This window comes from Panthera leo, chromosome B2 (genome assembly GCF_018350215.1).
Source record: "Panthera leo isolate Ple1 chromosome B2, P.leo_Ple1_pat1.1, whole genome shotgun sequence".
In the NCBI taxonomy this organism is placed as follows: domain Eukaryota; kingdom Metazoa; phylum Chordata; class Mammalia; order Carnivora; family Felidae; genus Panthera; species Panthera leo.
Window position 1 is genome coordinate 104,936,607 of NC_056683.1, and position 18,558 is coordinate 104,955,164.

At 38.0% G+C, this 18,558-nt stretch overlaps 2 protein-coding genes across 4 annotated transcripts in view; one reads left to right on the forward strand and one right to left on the reverse strand.

The window, feature by feature from the left end:
* The window catches only part of KPNA5 (karyopherin subunit alpha 5), a 55,275-nt gene extending 48,564 nt beyond the window's left edge, over positions 1-6,711 (forward strand). The window contains exons 14-16 of one of the 3 annotated variants that reach the window (XR_006202798.1): positions 466-558; positions 1,120-1,252; positions 5,789-6,711. Coding sequence is in view for 2 of the 3 variants with exons in the window: in XM_042939676.1 (XP_042795610.1) it covers positions 466-527 (62 nt within the window). In the remaining variant the exon portion in view is untranslated. Of the gene's footprint in view, positions 1-465; positions 559-1,119; positions 1,383-5,788 lie in introns of those variants that run through there. The other 2 variants (XM_042939676.1, XM_042939677.1) reach the window with 2 other exon arrangements.
* Positions 6,712-10,100: 3,389 nt separating this feature from the next.
* Positions 10,101-17,241, reverse strand: FAM162B (family with sequence similarity 162 member B). Its single transcript, XM_042937387.1, has 4 exons — positions 17,037-17,241; positions 16,759-16,870; positions 13,267-13,375; positions 10,101-10,273 (listed from the first exon to the last, which is right to left on the reverse strand). The coding sequence occupies exons 1-4, from the start codon at positions 17,200-17,202 to the stop codon at positions 10,175-10,177; spliced, it is 486 nt and encodes a 161-aa protein (XP_042793321.1). The 5' UTR covers positions 17,203-17,241; the 3' UTR covers positions 10,101-10,174.
* Between the last annotated feature and the right edge of the window lie 1,317 nt (positions 17,242-18,558).

An 18,558-nucleotide genomic window follows, 5' to 3' on the forward strand; every position in this document is an offset into this window, starting at 1 on the left:
CCCTAGGAGTAATGATTCAATACTTGCTAATTCAGTGTTTGCAGCAACTTTATACAATAACTACCATGAATAATGATAACTGACTGTATGTTTTTTGTAGATAACTTCTATCAGATTTAAAATGTACTCTTTTTTCCCTAATGTAAGGTTTTTATTTTATTCTGTTTTTAACCTGAATGGAGTTGAAATTCATCCAATTTTTCTCTGCATCGTGAATAAACCTATGGCTTTCCACTGTTAATATGTTGAAAAATAGACTTTCCAGTATTGAACCTATTTTAAGATGTATCCAATGTGTCAGTTATCATTTTATTGCTTTTAAGCTCCAAAAGCACCCTTCCCCAACCTACTTTTTGATATTGGTCCAGGACCTCATAAACATTTCTCCTTTGTCGGTAGAAGGCCATGGAGGAACACTGAAGGAGGAAAAAGTTTCATGACCTATTCCTAGTTTGCTTTTCCTAGCTTTTGTTCCTATGATGCTCAGCCACTGTGCAGAAGACTACAGCGGCTCACCTCCAGCCTAGTGTCAGTGCTACTTCTGCAGGCAGCTTCGTGGTGAGTTTCATTGGCACCTCTAGTCCGCTTCCCAACCAGTTCAGTGGCACTCTCACAGGCAGCCCACTGGAGACTTACCCCAGTGACCTACCTCGTTTTCTAGCAAGTTGCACAGGCTCCCAGTAGGGGGTATCCCAGCTAGTTTCACTGGTGCCCCAGCAGGCTTGCAGGGAGCCTTGCAGGCATCCCAGTGGGCAACTTCTCAGTGAAATGAAGTAGCCCTTGGAAGCAACTTTCTAGGGAGTTCCTCCAGCACCCCTTGAGAGCAACTTACTGGTTAGTTTTGTTGGCACCTCAGTGGACAGTTTTCTGCTTGCCAGCCTCAGCCTGAGACACCCAAAGAACTTTTCTGCCATCCAGTAATGCTACATACCAATGAGGTCCAAATCTTAGCCTTGCTGGAGGGAGACCTATTCCAAATTGATTACTTCCTTGGATACTGACTTTGCCTCAGACATAGTGGCTGTTCCCTACATATCCTGTTATTTATCAGACTTCTCTTTACCAGGAGTAGCCAATGCCTCATTACTAGTCTCTTTACATTAAATTGTCCCTGTTCAGTTTTAGGTGCTGACAGCACTCTGGCAACCATGTGAACATTCCTAAAACACACAAGTGACACAGTACAAGAAAGGCAAAGATTCTCTTTGTGCCCAGGGAAAGCAGTGTTATGACGGGAAGCAGAGTGGCTATGGTAGGTAGACTAAGCCAATTTTCTGGAAAAATTATGAAACTACAAAGAAGATTGTGCTGAGGCTTGAATGTGTTTAGCCCAACTGCAGATCTAAGAGAATGCTGGCTGTTAAGAGATGCAAACATTTTGAACTGAGAGGAGATGAGAAGAGAAAGGACCGAGCGATCTAGTTCTAAGCTTCATATTTTGCTATATTATGAAGACAATAAAATCTTGATGTAATGTTCACCTAAAAATTTTTCCTGTTCAGGTATCAAGGACATGCTATTTTCTTAAAAAAAAAAAAAAAGTTTTATTTGAGATCTTCACCTACATACCATACAATGTATCCACTTAGAGTATACAATTCAGTGGTTTCTATATTCATACAGATGTGTAACTATCACCATAATCAATTGTAGAACATTTTATTTTGTGACTCACTTCTTTCACTTAGCATAAATTTTTTCAGTGTTTAGTCCATGTTGTAGCATATATTGATATTTCATTCCTTTTTTATTACTGAATAATATTCCATTGTATGGATATAACACATTTTATTTATCCATTCATTGGTTGATGGACATTTGGGTTATTTCCACATTTTGGTTATCATGAATTGTCCCCTTTATCCAATAACCCTCTATGTTTGGTAATATTCTTCACTCTGAAATCTACTTTGATGTTAATATAGCCACTCTTACTTACTTTTGTTTTAGCATAGTATATCTTTTCCATCTTTTTACTTTTAATCAATTTCCTCCTTTATAAAGTGGGTTTCTTGTACTTATCTACCAATCCAAGATAAGGATTTTGCTTTTTTATTCTGAGAATCTCTGCATTTTCATTGGAGTGTTTATAAATCATTAACAATTACCATGATTATTGATTTAATTTAGACCTAACTATTTGCTTTTTGTCCCTTTTTTTTTTTTCTGGTCTGCTTTTGCTTTTTCTACACAGTTTTGGATTAGCTAGGTATTTTTTAGTTTTCCATTTCATCTCCTTTGTTGACTTATTAGCTGTAACTCTTTAATATTTATTTTTCATTTTTTATTGGTTGCTTTATAAAGGATTTAAAATAGCCATTTTTCACTCTGGCTACTTTCAAGTAATACAGAAGCATATAACATATAACACTGTACTTTTGAGCACTTGAGATGTGGTAGTACCACTGAGAAATTGAATTTTTAATGTTATTTTATTTTAATAAAGTTAAAAATAAAAACTGATTACTTGGTTATTAGAAAACCTAAGTATATTTGGCACAACTTAGGTATGGGAATTTTTGTTTTGACTATACATTTTATGAAGTGTAAATATAGACTAACTATTTCCAATCAAAATTTAGTCTTTGAACTGAGATGTAAAATCCATGTTGGGTCTCAAAGATTTAAAAAGGAAAAAGTAATATAAAATATCTTATTAATTTTATATTATGGTTACTTGCTAAAATACTATTTTGAACATACTGAGTTAAATTCCATTAAAATTCATTTTACTGATTATTTTTACTTTTTAACATGGCTATTAGAAAATTATAAATTTCCTATGTGGTGTTATTTTTCTGTTTGACAACACTGGTATAAGCAGCTTGAGTACAGTATACTTCCCTTGTCTCCTTCTCTGCCTCTGTCCTGTTGTCATACATTTTTCTTCTCTATATGTCATAAACTCCCTAATACATTTATTGTTTAGCCATAAATTTTTGCTTTAGTCAACTATTCTTAAATTTTTTTTTTTAATGTTTATTTCTTTTTGAGAGAGACAGAGACAGAATGTGAGTGGGTTAGGGGCCGAGAGAGGGAGACAGAATCCGAAGCAGGCTCCAGGCTCCGAGCCATCAGCACAGAGCCCAATGCGGGGCTCGAACTCACAGAGCTGTGAGATCATGATCTAGCCGAAGTCAGACGCTGAACTGACTGAGCCACCCAGGCACCCCTTTAGTCAACTATTCTTGAGGTTTAAAAATGTATGAAGTTTTTTATATTTGCCTGCCTAGTTACCATTCCTAGTGCTCTTCAATTCTTTGTATAGATGTAGATTTCTATCTGGTATCATTTTCCTTCTACATGAAGGACTTTAACATTTTTATATTATAAGTTTGCTAGTGGTGAATACATCAGCTTTTGTATGCCTGAGTAAGTCCTTACTTCATCTTCATTTTTGAAAGATTTTTGTTGGATGTAGAATTTTAAAAACATTTTTTTCCCTTTAAGATGTTGCTCCAGTGTCTTCTGACTTGCCTTTACCTGATAAGAATTTTGCTGTCATTCTTATCTTTGTTCCTTTGTAAGTAATGTTAACTTTTTCTTTGACTGCTTTAACATTTTTTTCTTCATCACTGATTTTAAGCAATTTGATTATGATGTGTTTTGGTTTGCCTTTTTTCATGTTTCTTGTTCTTGCAGTTAGCTGAGCTTCTTGGGTTTTTGAGTTTATAGTTTTCATCAAGTTTGGAAACATTTCAACTCATTTCTTCCAATATTTTCTCAATTCCAATTCCACTTGTATTAGGCTGCTCAAAATAGTCATACCTCTAATACTGATGCTTTGTTCATGTCTCTCTCTCTCTGTGTTTCATTTTGGATAGTTTTCATTGCTTTGTCTTTGAAGCCACTAATCTTGTCTTCTGTTGTATCTAATTTGCTCTTAATTCCATTAGTGCATTTTTCATGTCAGACTTTGTATATTTCCTCTTTAACAGTTCTACTTGGGTCTGTTTCATATCTCCCATATTTCTTCTTATGCTCAAGCTTTTCTGTACTGTGTTGAACACAGCGGGTTTGATTGTAGCTGATACGTTGTACTTATCTGCTAATTCTAATGTGCTCTGTTTTTGTTTTTCTTCTTTTTCTTCATTATGGTTTATATTTTCCATTTGCGTGCATTCTTTTCATGTCTGGTAATTTTGTGCTGGAAACCAGGCATTGTGAATTTTACTTTTTTGGCTATTAGATAAGGATTTCCTGCATATATTCTTAAGCTTTGTTATTGGACGCAATGAAGTTACTTGAAGACACTTTGATCCTTTAGTCTTGCTTTTAAACTTTGTAAGGCAGGCACAGAACAGCCTTTATTTTATTCCTGAGGCAATATCATTCTGAGTACTCTGCTAGTCTGCCAAATATAAGAGTTTTTAGTTGGGCCAGTGGAACTCAAACCATTCTTGGCCATGTGTAATCTCCAAACAAAAATTGTTTCTCCTTATTCTTTCAACTCGTTCTTTTCATGACCATGGGTAGTGGTCACTCAGCTCAGGTGTCTAGAGCTCTCTGCACAGCTTTATCATTTTGGTTCCCTACCCTGTGAAATCTAATTGTCTTATCTTCCCTGGCTTCCTGACCCTTCTCTTCAACTCTGAGAAAATTCTAGGCTCCACCTAGGTTTCCTGTCCACACCCTGCAGTCTTGAAACTCTCTAGGCAGTAAAGTGGAACAATTACAGAGCCCAACTAACTTATTTTCTCTTTTTCATGGATCACTGCCTTTCATTGCCTGATGTCCAATGTCTGGAAACTGTTGTTTCATGTTTTTGTGCAATTTTTCAGTTGTTTCAGGCAGGAGAGTATATCTTGTTCCTATTACTCCATTTTGGCCAGATCAGAAGATGGCATACCAATTCATAATGTTCTTTTTAAAATCTCTGGCTTTAATCCCTGTTATCATTTCTAAACTGTTTTCTTGTACCTTTCATCTCTTATTTTGACGACTCTGCCAAATTCAGTTACATCAACCCTCTATATTCTATGTTTTAATTTACTTCATTAGTTTCTGCTGTTTTATAATTTCCAATCTTTTATTCCCTTTGGGTGTATTCTATATTTCTGTTTCTAATTTCTTAGGGATGTTTAACACATTTGTTATAAACCTTTCATTCCTAAGAAATGCATATTGAGGCTATTAATTTATTTTGAATTACCACTTCAGCTGCATTCCACAGTTTTGATATATAGCTTTTTCTTATCATTCAATTCTAAGCATTTTTAAACTTCTACTATGATTTATTCTTTGATCTGTGAATCATTTAGAAATGTTTTAAAATCCTCAAACTTTAAAAAAAATTGTGACAATAAATGAACAAATAAGTAAACAAAAACATTATGCCATTAATTTCTAAGTTGGGATAGGATTACTCTTATAGTTTAACAGTTGATGAAATGTGCTTTATGTTTTATTATATGCTGTTTTAGTGAATGTTTCATGCATGCTAGAAAAGAATGTATATTATTAATTGATTCACATTTTTAATATATTTACGAGTCAGTGAAATTTGTCAATTTCTAAGAAAGATATGTAAATTTCCCAAGATAATGGTGGGTTTGTCCACTTTTTCCTTATAGTTCTGGTAATTTTTTATGTATTTAGATGCTGCATTACTTTGTGCATACAAATTTATAATTGGTATAATATTTTTCAAGTTCAAATGAGAATTTGTAAATTTATGTGCCAAAAGAACAGAATAGTTATTACAAAATGTTAGTTTCAGATTATGTGATAACTGAATTTGAATAAAACAAACTAGTTGAAACTTAGCTGAAAATATTTTATTTTTCAGTTGTTGTGGGAACAATGGACCTTACTGCTGAAGGCTGAAGACACAGAAGCCCTATTATGCCTAGATGAAAATGTGATCAGATTGAAGGTTCAATCACAGCTTTTCGTGGTGAAATCTATACCAGCGCACTAGAGAATGGCCACTATCCAAAAAGGCAGCCAGTAGATAGAATAAAAGAGTACAAAACCTTTGGTCTAGGATTTACTAATGTTAAAAAGAAAAATAGATGACAGTGAACAGGTTGGTTAATAAAATGATGTAACTAAAACCAAGCAGAAAACAACAGAAAAAACCCTGTTCTCAATCCCCGTTCTAGGTAACTTCACTGTAAACATCTTTGGTGAAAGCAGTTTCCCTTCAGACATTTTCACAGCACAACCAATGGGCTGTCAGCAATTTTGCCTTAAACGGTAGAATATCTGGTTGATAGTTTGGTTTCATTCTCTATTGACCAATCAACCACGTTTGGCAAAGTTAAAGTATTGAAGCTAGATGTCCATTTGTTTTCATTTCTCCACTGACAAAATCCCCATCTTTGTATTCTATGTATCTTAGTCCTCATAATGGTCTATACGTATTCTGTTATTTTAGTTGTGTACTTTGTATACAGTATATTACTGCTTTCAATACATTCTGCATATCTTTGTCTTCTCTTACCAGAGTTTCTTTTCTTTATTCTGACTACTGACATATCTGGATTCATTTTGACCATGTTATTTTGTTCTGTTTCCCCTTTTTTTTCTTTCCCCTTTTCTCTTTTCTCCCCCCTTTTTACCTTTTGATTAATTTCATTCATCTATTTTTTAAAAAAATCTCTACCTGTTTGAGAGTTCGTATTTTCCTGTTACCCTAGGAATCTTAACATATATATTTAACTTAACAAAAATCTAAATAGTTTTGCATTCCTCTCAATCAATGCAAGAACCCTACTCCTCTACAATTTATAAGGTAGTTTTTTTTTTTTTTTCTGAGCCATAAGTTAGATATTTTTAGGATATAGCGTCAATTTTTACTTTAAGTATTTTTACTTTTTTTTCTTTTTCATCCATTCCTTCTCGAAGCTTAGACCCTCCACTGGAGACTGCTTTCCACATTCTTGTCCTTCGGACATAGCCTCTTAGCTCACTTATTCATTTTCTGATATGGCCAGATATCCCAGGATCATCTTATATATTTCCTGTACCACATCTGGGATCAGCCATTTCCCTAAGGAGGCCTCGTTTCTGTTAGTATGAAATGATATTTGGAAATCAAGATCTGTGTGCTAGGAGCATACAACTACTTGGTTGCCCATCGCTAACTAGGCCTTTTCAATGTACAGAGCTAGGAAAAAAATGTATTTTTTAATTACTTATGCTTAATCAATGTATATGAAGTTTTCTTACCAATATCAATATTATTGTTAATAATATGCTAACTGAAAACAGGGGTTTGGTTTTTGGGTGAAGGAGGAGACTTCTTTTTAAAGGTCAAATATATCCCACTAGAGATTTTTAAAAAACACTTGAAATATTTACTCTCCATGTGCCAACTTGATACACAAGTTTATTCATTTGATTTTGCTTTTAAAAGTTGATTGCCTTTTTTAAAGAACGTAATGTTTTTATCATTATGTGAGACATCCATACTGTCTAAAGTAAAATATATAAAACAAGATATATTCAGAAAAGTTTAGCTTCTATCACTGTCCTCTCCAACATATTTCCTTCCTTGTCTTATAAGTCACATTAAAAATATTTTTTTCAGTTTACCTTTCCATTTTTTTAATGTTTATTCATTTTGAGAGAGAGAAAGGGAGAAAGTGCATGCAGTGGGAGAGGGGCAGAGAGAGAAGGAGAGAAAGACTCCCAAACAGGCTTCACGCTATCAGCACAGACCCTGACGTGGGGCTTGATCCCACAACCATGAGATCATGACCTGAGCTGAAATCAAGAGTTGGATGCTTAACTGACTGAGCTACCCAGGCACCCCAATCCTTCCATCTTTTAATGTAAAAATACATTTACATATTTCCTCCCTTTATTAAACAATAGCATAGCACACATGCTTTTCTCTAATGCACTTTTTTCACTCAAGTATATTCTGTAGCTCATGACATAGCAGAATACAGAGCTCTTCATGCTCTACTGTACCAGCATAGTACTCCATTGTGTGGACATACCATTATTTGTTCAATTAACCCCTTAGACATTTAAATTGTTTTCAGTCTTTGGCACTGTAAAGAGTGTGGCAATGAATAACACTGTAAATTTCTAGTTCAATAAATATATATGCAATGTTGCTAGATATTGTCGTATTTCCCTTGTGAGGACTTCCTCTCTCACTACCTTGGAAACATAGGATGTTGTTCAAGTCACTTTTCTTAAAAGCAGCTTTATTGTGGTATAATTTCTCTACCGTAAAATTCACCCATTTAAGTGTAACGTTGCGTTTTCATAAATTTACACAGTTGTGCATTACTACAATCGGTTTTAGAACACTTTTATCACCTCAAAAGCTTCTGTTGTGTGCTATTTTAGCCAAATATTTGGTATGGGTTTATTGGTGGGTGGGCATAACACAGATGGCCTAAATTCTGACCCCAAATACATATGATAAACTTTTGGTTAGGTTTTTTTTTTTTTTTAAGTTTTATTTATTTTGAGAGGGGCAAAGACGGCACATGTGGGGGAGGTGCAGAGAGAGAGATAGAGAGATTGAGAGAGAGAGAGAGAGAGAGAGAGAGAGACATTCCCAAGCAGGCTCCATGCTGCCAGCACAGAGCCCAATGCAGGGTCTGAACTCACGAAATGGAGAGATCATGACTTGAGCCAAAATCAAGAGTTGGACACTTAACTGCCTGAGCCACCCAGGTGCCCCTTGGTCAGATATTCTTTAAGGACTTTTTTTCCTACTTTTCATTTAGATCGAAAGATAATACATAAGTTTCTCTCCTGTCTCTCATTTTCTCTTCTCCTCTCTTGGAGGCACTGTGATAGTTGGTTTTATGTGTCAGTTTGAGTAGGTTAAAGTATCTAATTATCTAATTAAACACTCATCTAAATGTTGCCGCGAAGGTATTCTGGAGAGGGGGTTAACATCTATAGCCAGTTGACTTTAAGTAAAGAAGATATCTTCAGTAGTCTGACTGGGCCTCATCCAATCAGTTGAAAGAACCGCAGAGCATAACTGAAGTCTCCTGAGGAAGAAAAAACTACTTTTGGACTGTAGCCTCAGTTCCTGCCAGAGAGCTCCCAGCCTGTTGGTCTGCTCTACAAATTTCTGCTTTGCTAGTGCCACAAACCTGTAAGCCAATCCTTTAAATAAATCTCTCTCTCTCCCTCTGTGTGTGTGTGTATGTATGTATGTAGGTACGTACACACACACACACACACACACACACACACACAGACATAATATGCAGTAAATGAAATTATACTGTTTCAACTACCTAAGTTTATGACTAAAAATTATAGATTCCAAATGAAAATTATGTGAGGAGATATATAATTTTAAAGTTGTTTTAGAGCTTACTCAAACAACTTTGAAGGCCATTGATTGACACGCAATTTTCTTCTTTAATGTCTTTGTCTCTTTAACTTACTTATACAATTACTGTTTTGGTATTTTTGTCATTTTAGAATAGATTTTGAAATTAATAGTTCTTAGTTTATAAAACTTTTCAAACTTATTTTATCTAATTGCGAGGAATAATGTGAAAAGATTAACCAGAGGTATTATCCAATTACCAAATAGAGTGGAACTTTGGTTGAAAATTCGCTTAGATTTCCAAAGAACCCTTAGTGAGCAACATACACAGAGTGCTCAGTTTAGGCTTATCTATGATGGCCAAAGACTGGACCAAATATCCAGATAAACTATGGCATATTCATACAATGGAAAACTATAACAAAATGAAAATGAATAAACTCATGGTACACAAAATTTTTGGATTGATCTCACAACATAATGTTGAATATCAGGATCCACCTTCACAAGTGCATATTGTGTAATTCTACTTATATAAAGTTCAAAACCAAGCAAAACTAATCTATGGTGATAAAACTCACAACAATGGTTACCTTGGGAGGGTAATGACTGACAGGGGGGCAGAAAGGAGGTTTCTGGGGTACTACTTGTGTTCTGCATCCTGACCTGGGCAGTGATTATGCAGGTGTGTCCATTATGTAAATATATATCAGACTGTATACACTTTTGTGCACTTTTCTGAATATAGTTATACTTCAATACAAATTTTCCTGAAGAGTAAAAATAAAAAAGACTTTGTGCTTCTTTGCACCAAATAAAACCATGGCAATTATCTTCTTAAATATTCTGTTTTATCTATGTTTTATTGTTTTTGATAATAGCAATGATATTCTGATTAACACTTTGTTACTTCGAGTTTCATTTAGCCTTAGCCTGTTCAGCCAATGCAGCTTCTTTACGCCACTTAGCTTTCTTTGCCAGATTCCAACTTGTTAAGGACTCGTGTCGTTCTGCAGCCTAAAAAATACACAACAAGAAAAATTAAATAAATAAATAAATAAATAAATAAATAAATAAATAAATAACAAAGCAATGTGACTCTCTGGAAAAATTTGTGTTTTAGATAGACATACACAGGAGATACTACTCTGTGAAAAGGAGAAGAGTGACTTACAACGTCTGTCACAAATAGTATCCAAGAAAAATGATCCTCTGGTATAGAAAAAAAAATTATTTAAGTTGCTAGACTTCTACTCAACAGGACAGCTGATGTCAGAAATCTGCCCTGACCCTCTCTTGGCACACAAAGACATATTTTGGGGCAAAAAATAACAAAAATACTTTCAAATGCTTACACTCAAAAATCAATAAAGGTAAATCCTCAGGTACCAGGAATGGAAAAAACTAAAAAGGCATGAACTGGTGGGAAATAAGAAGGATTGAAGCCAGGATGGGAAGGAATGGTTTCAGGAAGGGGACATTAGGGAAAAATATTGGTTTTAACAACTGTGAGCTGGAAGTTTAATCTCTACACCAACAGGTGAGTCTAGAGTTTGGATCTGGAGTTGGAAGTATCAGGTACACCAATGAAGTGACTAAAATTCCTCTCACTAGCCCAAGGAACTAGCAAGGAAACTAAGCATTTATCTGGGGCAGCGGCGGAGGTGGGGGGGGGGGGCCGGGGATCACCTGTGAAAAGAAAAGCTGATCAGCATCATAATTAGGAGGCAAGAACTCTAGCTAGAAAATGGATCTGAGAAAATAATCTAAGTGCAGTACAGAGACACAGATAACAAAAAAGTAGAAAAGACGGTTAAGAGACTTGGAAAATAGAATTAGAAGTTCCAACACACATTCATGATAGGTAGAGAGAATAGACAGAATGGGTGAAGGGTCTGTATTTGAAGTTATAACAGCTTAGACTTTTTCAGAATTGAGGCCAGCTATAGGTCCTCAGCCTGAAGAGCACACGAAGTCCTTAGCAGAATAATAAAAAAAAATAATAGATATTGATGAATGCCTAATTTGCACCTTACATTTAATATACCCAAAGTACACGACTTGGTGTATTTTGCCTCTTGTGCCTACCAGTTCTTTCCCCAGCCATCACCCATCTCCAGCGGCACCATCCACCTAGTTGCTTAAGTCAAAAACCCAGGCTTTTTGACTTCTTTCTTCCCTTTCTTGTCTTTTCCCATATCAAATTTACCACAAAGTTCTATCCTTCCTATTCCCACAAATATTATTTCAAATTGCTAACCTTTTCTTCACCTCCAACTATCACAATCTCATTTAAGATATATGCATTAGTTATTTAATCAGATCAGGGTGATACCAGGATAGATGGTGAGGAGTGGTCCAATGGCAGGTATATTTTATTTTTAATTTTTTTAATGTTTATTTTTGAGAGAGAAAGAGACAGGGCATGAGCTGAAGAGGGGCAGAGAGAGAGGGAGACACAGACTCCAAAGCAGGCTCCAGTCTCTGAGCTATCAGCACACAGCCCGATGCAGAGCTGGAACTCATGAACCATGAGATCATGACCTGAGCTGAAGTTGGACGCTTAACCAACTGAGCGCCCCCGGTAGCTATATTTTAAAGTGGAGTCAATAAGATTGCTGATGTATAATGGCTTATTCATGAACAGCTAGAAAGATGACAAAATAGTGAGCACCTGGGCAAGGCCATTTTGGAGGGGGTGGTCACAGAAGGTCTCTGATGAGAATGAGAATAAGCTAGCTATGGCAAGGCCAGGGGAAGGAAGGAAAGCCTAGTGAAGAGAAAGGGCTTGGTATATTAAAAAAATAGAAACGAACTACTGTAGATGGGGCATAACAAAGAGAAGACGTTATGAAACAAGGAGGGTCCAGACAGTATCAGCCTCCAGTCTGTCATTAAGGAGCTAGAGAATCATCAACTTGGTGACAGTCATTTTATCTAGAGTAGGTTATAAAGAAGAGATGACCAAATTTCTTCATTTCCGTGTTTGAATACTTAAGAAATATTTAAGAAATTTGCCATTTGATGAGAATAATTTCAAAGCACAAGTTCTCTGCCAAGCTAATAGAAATGAAAGGGTATGTATATAACATCAGTAAGCTAACAGTCCTCAGGCCCTATGTGAATTACTGGGCTCCGATAGTCTCAAAAACCTGAAAAGTAATGATAGGCAGAATCACAGGAATAGGCACAATGGTAATTGGCTACACACTCACAGAGAGTGAAGAAGTATAGATCCAAGCAAACTCTTCCGTGTGACGAAGTTGTCAAAATCTAGTTCCAACTCTGGCGGCACTATTAGAACATGGTTTGTGATCAAAGAAGTTGCAGTCATGCTCTAGTGCATTCAGTTGCAAATGCCCAGTGAAGAGCGACTCTGATAAACTGGAGTGTGTTCAGAGAGCTCAAAATAGAGAAATTAAGACTGGAGAAGAGAAGACTCATGGGGATGTGTTAGTTGTCTCCCAGTATTGGAGGGCTGCTCTTCATGGTAAAAAGTGCTCAGCAGATGGATTTGGGGAAGCAAGAAACAAAATTAGAGAGCAGTCAGCTCTTAATTTCTCTCTAGAAACCACATACTGAAGACGGCAAAGAGAGGGCTCACATACAGGATACTGACAAGCCGGCCTTGAACACTTCCAACGTTTGCATTTCCATTTCAAGATTTTATGCGATAACTATGATTGAGTTCATGACTTAAGGAATGATCTAGTCTGGAAACTTTCATGCAGCAAACTTCTTGTGCAGATTTTAACCAGGCTATTAACTGTCCTGTTTTTGTTTTCATCTTTTAATTGGAAATTAGCTTTTGTTCCTCCTACCCATGTATTTTGCATTTGTGGACTCAAAAAATTTGTTTCCTGTAGAATAGATATATATGGGCAGCTCAAGGTGTCTAAGATGCAATCGTGCTTACATTAAAAGCACAGCAATAATCCCCAAACTGAGAACAAAGCTCATAATATTGCTTAAAATTCACTAGTCCAGCTTTATTTTAAAGAGATACTCACCCTTTTGGCTGATGCTATCACTGCAAAACAGGCGATAATTGTGAGTCCAATCATTATGTAACAAGCTTTCACCCGAGCTTTGTTTCTTGCAGCATCTATCATTTCTGGCCTAAACCAAGATGTGCATTCTGTTAATCATATTGAAATAATATTATTTTCTGACTGACATGATAGACGATCATTTGTTATGTAAATGTTCCAAAGATGTCTCTGAATGCAAACTGCAGATGTGGAAGACATCCAAATGCTAGCCCATTATGTTACCAATTTCAAATTAACAGGTACATTTTCATCTTAATTAATGTTAGTCACCATGAAACCACAGTGTAGTATATTTAGTTTCTTTTCTTTTATAATGTTTTTTTTAACGTTTATTTTTATTTATTTGGAGGGAAAGATAGAGAGTGAGCAGGGAAGGGCAGAGAGAGAGAGGGAGACAGAATCCCAAGTAGGCTCCACATTGTCAGTGCAGAGCCCGATGTAGGGCTCTAACCCATGAACCATGAGATCATGACCTGAGCCAAAATCAAGAGTCAGATGCTGAACTGACTGATCCACCCACTCTCCCCAGTGTATTTAGTTTCTAATTGCTCAAAATATAACTACTAGAGATTATGGCCTGACTTCCTTTTTTTTTTTTTTTTTTTCCACAGATCAGGGTAAAGGTAAGAATTTAACCTTATACATGTCTCGAATGACTTGTGTTCATTCGACCCCTCTGTTATTAAGCGGGCTTCACTTTTAATTTTAAACAGGTGTTTTTTAAAACTCATTTTCATCATTTTGCTTCCTCTCTAGCCTCCAGATCTCATCTTGCTCCCTCCCATCCTATCCTGATTAAAGAGACTATTACACATTTTGTGAAGATGATTATTAAAGGAAAGGTGTTTCCTTCGTGGCTTTTGCATGAAGTTTTCAAAAGAAGTGATCAAAATTACAAAGATTTGTTGAAGAAAAAGATAAACCATCTTCTTTTTCCTATTATTATTCTGAAATTTTAAATACTTACTTGAATATTAGGTCGTCTTATTAATAAAGTTATAGGCAAGTTGTTTAAGATTTTAGCAGTGCTATTTAACAAAGCAGTGTTATGAAAGTAATCATGCCTGTGGGCTTTTTATACTGAAATAAACTTTAACAATTTGGAATAATATGAAGTGGAAGTTTACAGATATACATAATTAAAGAATAATTCTTGAGAATGTGTTCAGCAGTATTCTTTATTATCTAATGTCAAGTTTAAATAGAATGTAGTTGCACTGAAAACAAAATTTAGAAAGACAGGTCGCAATTTCGCTTACAAATGAAAAAAATTTTTTTAACTTTTCTACCATTTTAAAGAGCACAGAAAACCAATATCTAACTCTTTTCCTTAGATTTTTGACAGATTAATGTACGTTTTAAGATGCTAGTTGTAAACAGGTGAACATATGAAAACATTATTAGATTATATTTGTTGCTGACTTTTGTTCCAGATGGAACCTAAAAGATATGATCTTTTTTACCCATCCATCTGGCTTTGATCTGCTATACCAAATTAGTTTAGCTCTGAAAAAAGAAGAAAAACACAGTTATTAAATATCATTAGGGTATGGTATGACGATTATAGTTCACTAATTAATTATATGCCCATTAAGAGCATGCACAGTGAAAGCTGTTTACATTGTAAGTCTAACAGTTTAGGAGGCACAGCCCTCCTAAAACAGCAGTGCCTTGAAATATATATATATATATATATATATATATATATATATATATATATATACACACACACACACACATATATATATATATATATAACAGCAAAATGAAAAATATTCAAGTATTTTCATGTTTCTGACCCAAAACTACAATTCCTTTCTTAGGCATCTTATTCAAAGTTAAATTCTCCTGTTTATAACAAGTATTTTGACTATGATCCTGGGGCAATTAAATTATTTCTGTAAAATGGGTCTCTTCACACGTAGAGCTATATTAATGCAATACTGGGTCTACTGTGTTTTGACAAGTATTAGTTTACACTACTGCAAGTTCTTTACATTTTTTTTTCTTTTTTTAGTTACCAGTTTATTTGTTTCTATTTACTACTGAAGTATTGATTGCTCTGTTGTAGCACTAAAACCCAAAATTCCAAAAAATCAAGCATGGTGTTTTAGCTTCTCTGAGGATAATTTCGGCTTTGGGCTAAGTCTGTAGTTTGGAGTCTATAGATTTCAAGGAAAACAATATTTTTTTATAATATTAAGAAATGTCTCTGTGGTTGAATAAATGCTAAATACAGTTTTCAGATTCTGCGTTATTTTCAAATTCCATGTCTATTCCTCATTGAATAATTTGATCCAAGAAAGGGACAAAAATGTTTGAGAATTCATTACTGACTGAACACTTGGCATCACATGTTTTTTTTTTCCCATTTATTTGAGATGCTTTTGATAACTAGTAAATAAAAAGTAATAAAAGTGTAGACAAGTACAGCTGAAACTTACGTAACATGTGTTAACTATACTTCAATTAACAAAATGTAAATTTAAATTTAAAAAAGTGTAGTCGATATGAGCAGAACAAGATATAGGCCCAGTTTCCAATTTCCATTCTAATAGGCATTGCTTACATTATATAAACATAATATACAGGACATCTGAAATCCTTATTTGATATTACAGTTCTAGTCTCCCCATTAAAAAAAAAAAAAGATCAGCTTAAAAGGTAATAGATTGATTTTATCCTTCCTTCCTCCCCTTTTTTATCCACTCCCTTGTGAAAACGCTGGAAAGTAACTTGGGCTTGCATGCACTGAAACTGTAGAAAGACAGTTTTTACAGGTTAACTTTACCCTTGGGGTGAAACCGTCAGCTTGAGTTTTATCATTTAAGCGAACCACTATCTTGGGTTTGGGATGGTGAAGAGGCCAGCGATGCTGGTGTCCCAGAGTCCTAGCCCGAGTAAACCCGGCGCTCAGTGGGCTGCAGAGCCTCGTATAGCAGGTGTCTCCCGCCCCAAGATAGGAGGTCCTATAGATGGGGCTTCCTCCCAGAGACTCTCCAGTCCTCCCGGGAGCCATGATCCTTCCTTGGGTGGAGCAGGGATCTGTTCCGCCGGCAGAATTTCTCTCCCTCTATGGGGACCCCTCAGGAACCCGGGGACGCACTGGCGGACCATGTCTTCCGTGTGGCCTAAGTGCTTCGCTGCCTTGCGACTAGGAGCTCGCTGGGAGCGGGTATCTGGGCGACGCTGCGAGTGCCCACTGAACTTCTGGGTTTTCACTCAACTTCAGCAATCTCCCTGTAAGCTTATGTGCCCACTGTCCAGTCAAGGAACTTGACATTTAACCTCACTACGGGGAGGCTGGGGAGGCACATTCCTTAAGGGGGTAGATGTTGTGGACCACCGCGGCCTCCTCCGCTCCCAGGAGAGCCCAGGTCCGGAGGTGGATGGACCCCGCACCCCTTACAGGCGCAAGACACCAGGCGGCGCGGCACAGGCCACACTTACGGGATCCGAGGCGGGATGTCCTCCATCGTTTTGAAACGTCCGGTCCACAGCAGGATTTTCTTGTCGAATTGCGAAGGCTTGTATTCGGCGGGGACCCGGTGCACCTTCCCTGCTGCGAAAGCGACAGGGGTGGACGGAGGGACCGACAGACCGACGGCACAGTGGCTCAGTGCGCACCCACGCCTCCACCTCCCTCCCTCACCCCAGCCCCGGCTCCACGCCGGCCGCTCCGCATCCCCTCCCTCCCAGGTCGTTCCCAGTCAAGACTCCCCCCGGACCTTGGGGCCCAGAGCCGCTGGGGGCACGGCTGCTACAGTAGCGGGGCAGACCCCGAGGCCGCGGAGGCGCGAGGGCCCGCCACGCGGCTTCTCCGTGCGCTCCCGGGGCGCAGCGGAAGATGCGCCCCAGACCGAGGCGCAGGGAGCCCCCGACAGCCGCGAGCATGCTGCGCCCCTTCCCGCGCTCCCAGCCGCCGGCGGAGAACTGCTCAGCTCCCCGGCCCGGCCCGCCCCGCCCCGCGGCGCTCCCAGGGGAGACCCCGGAGCGCAGCTGCAGCCTCTGGCACGCGCACACCCGCTCCCGGTCTCCGCCCCCCGGCCGGCGACCTCGGACCGGGGTGCCACGGCCCTGGGGGGCCGATTCCCTCCCGGACGGGGCCCCGGGGGAGGCCTGCCTCTGCTGGAAAACTCTCGAAGCAGATTCACCACCTCCTGAGACTGCTGCCTGCAGCTCGTTTTAAAGGCATTTCTTCGTACCGAGTAGAAACGCGTTGCCATCAGGCTTTCACCCTTTGGTTCCACTGGTTGGCGCCAAGACAATCGATCTAAACCCTCTCCTCCAGGAAGAACCAACAGTCCTTCAAGGGCAGGACACGCCAGATGGTTTCCAAGTAAGTGTGAGGACGTTCAACACACTTCTCAATTCCGTGAAGAGAGATTTTGAAGATGGCTCTTCACCCCACACTCCACTCCCAGACTTTTCCTCTTTTCTACGTGGAACAGCCTCAGTTACTAGAATTTATTTTTCTCTATCCATTTCTTCCTAAGACCACAGACTCTCCAAATGTTCTTCAAAATGAGCCTTTCTTCTACCCTCCACCATCTTCCCTCTGCAAAAAGGGGGGAGAATCTGCTGTTCTCTGGCATCTGACGGGAAACAGGGACTCAGAAAAAGGGCTTTTAGGAAAGCTGTCTACGCTGAAGGAATTTACTTATTCCGTTTACTCATCTTCCAGGGGCAACAGACCCCAGCCAGGGGAGAGTGATCTTCAGGACCCAGCACCAGGCCCAGCTCACCCTCATCCTGGTTCCACAGACAGACACTTTTAGTTGCATCTCCAGATCTTTCTTTTCTTCCTAACCAGACTGTCAGGCTCTTGCAGACAAGATCTCTGCAACTCCATGTGTCTTTCACTTAACAACGTTTAACAAAAGATTCCTACCTCTGTACAGAAGTATGCATTTAAAGGGGTGGGCTTTGCCTTCATACAAAGGTTGAAACCCCTGCTTTAAGACGAAAGAGTTGCACCATCATGAGCAAATCATTTATGTCATCAGTCTTGGTCTCCTTTGTAAAAGAACTCCTACTCCTCAAGTTCATTCATGCAATGACTAAAAAAAAAAAAAACCTACCAAATCCCAGCTACTTCTCAGAGCTGGGGATAGAGCACTGAACAATGTCAAGTGAGGATTAGTAGATAAAGAAACACATAGCAGGGTGGAGGGAAAAAAAAGTAAGCAGGGGTGGAGTGGGAGCTATTTGGAAAGGGTGGCTAGGGATCATACCCTTCTAATTGTACCT

What these genes read in the sequence shown, in the direction of transcription:
- FAM162B (XM_042937387.1), bottom strand. Translation starts at nt 17,202, where the DNA reads ATGCTCGCGGCTGTCGGGGGCTCCCTGCGCCTCGGTCTGGGGCGCATC. An exon ending in CAGCGGCTCTGGGCCCCAAG is followed by an intron (nt 16,871 to 17,036) that starts GTCCGGGGGGAG and finishes TCGCTTTCGCAG; the next exon opens with CAGGGAAGGTGCACCGGGTC. An exon ending in TGATAGCATCAGCCAAAAGG is followed by an intron (nt 10,274 to 13,266) that starts GTGAGTATCTCT and finishes TGTATTTTTTAG; the next exon opens with GCTGCAGAACGACACGAGTC.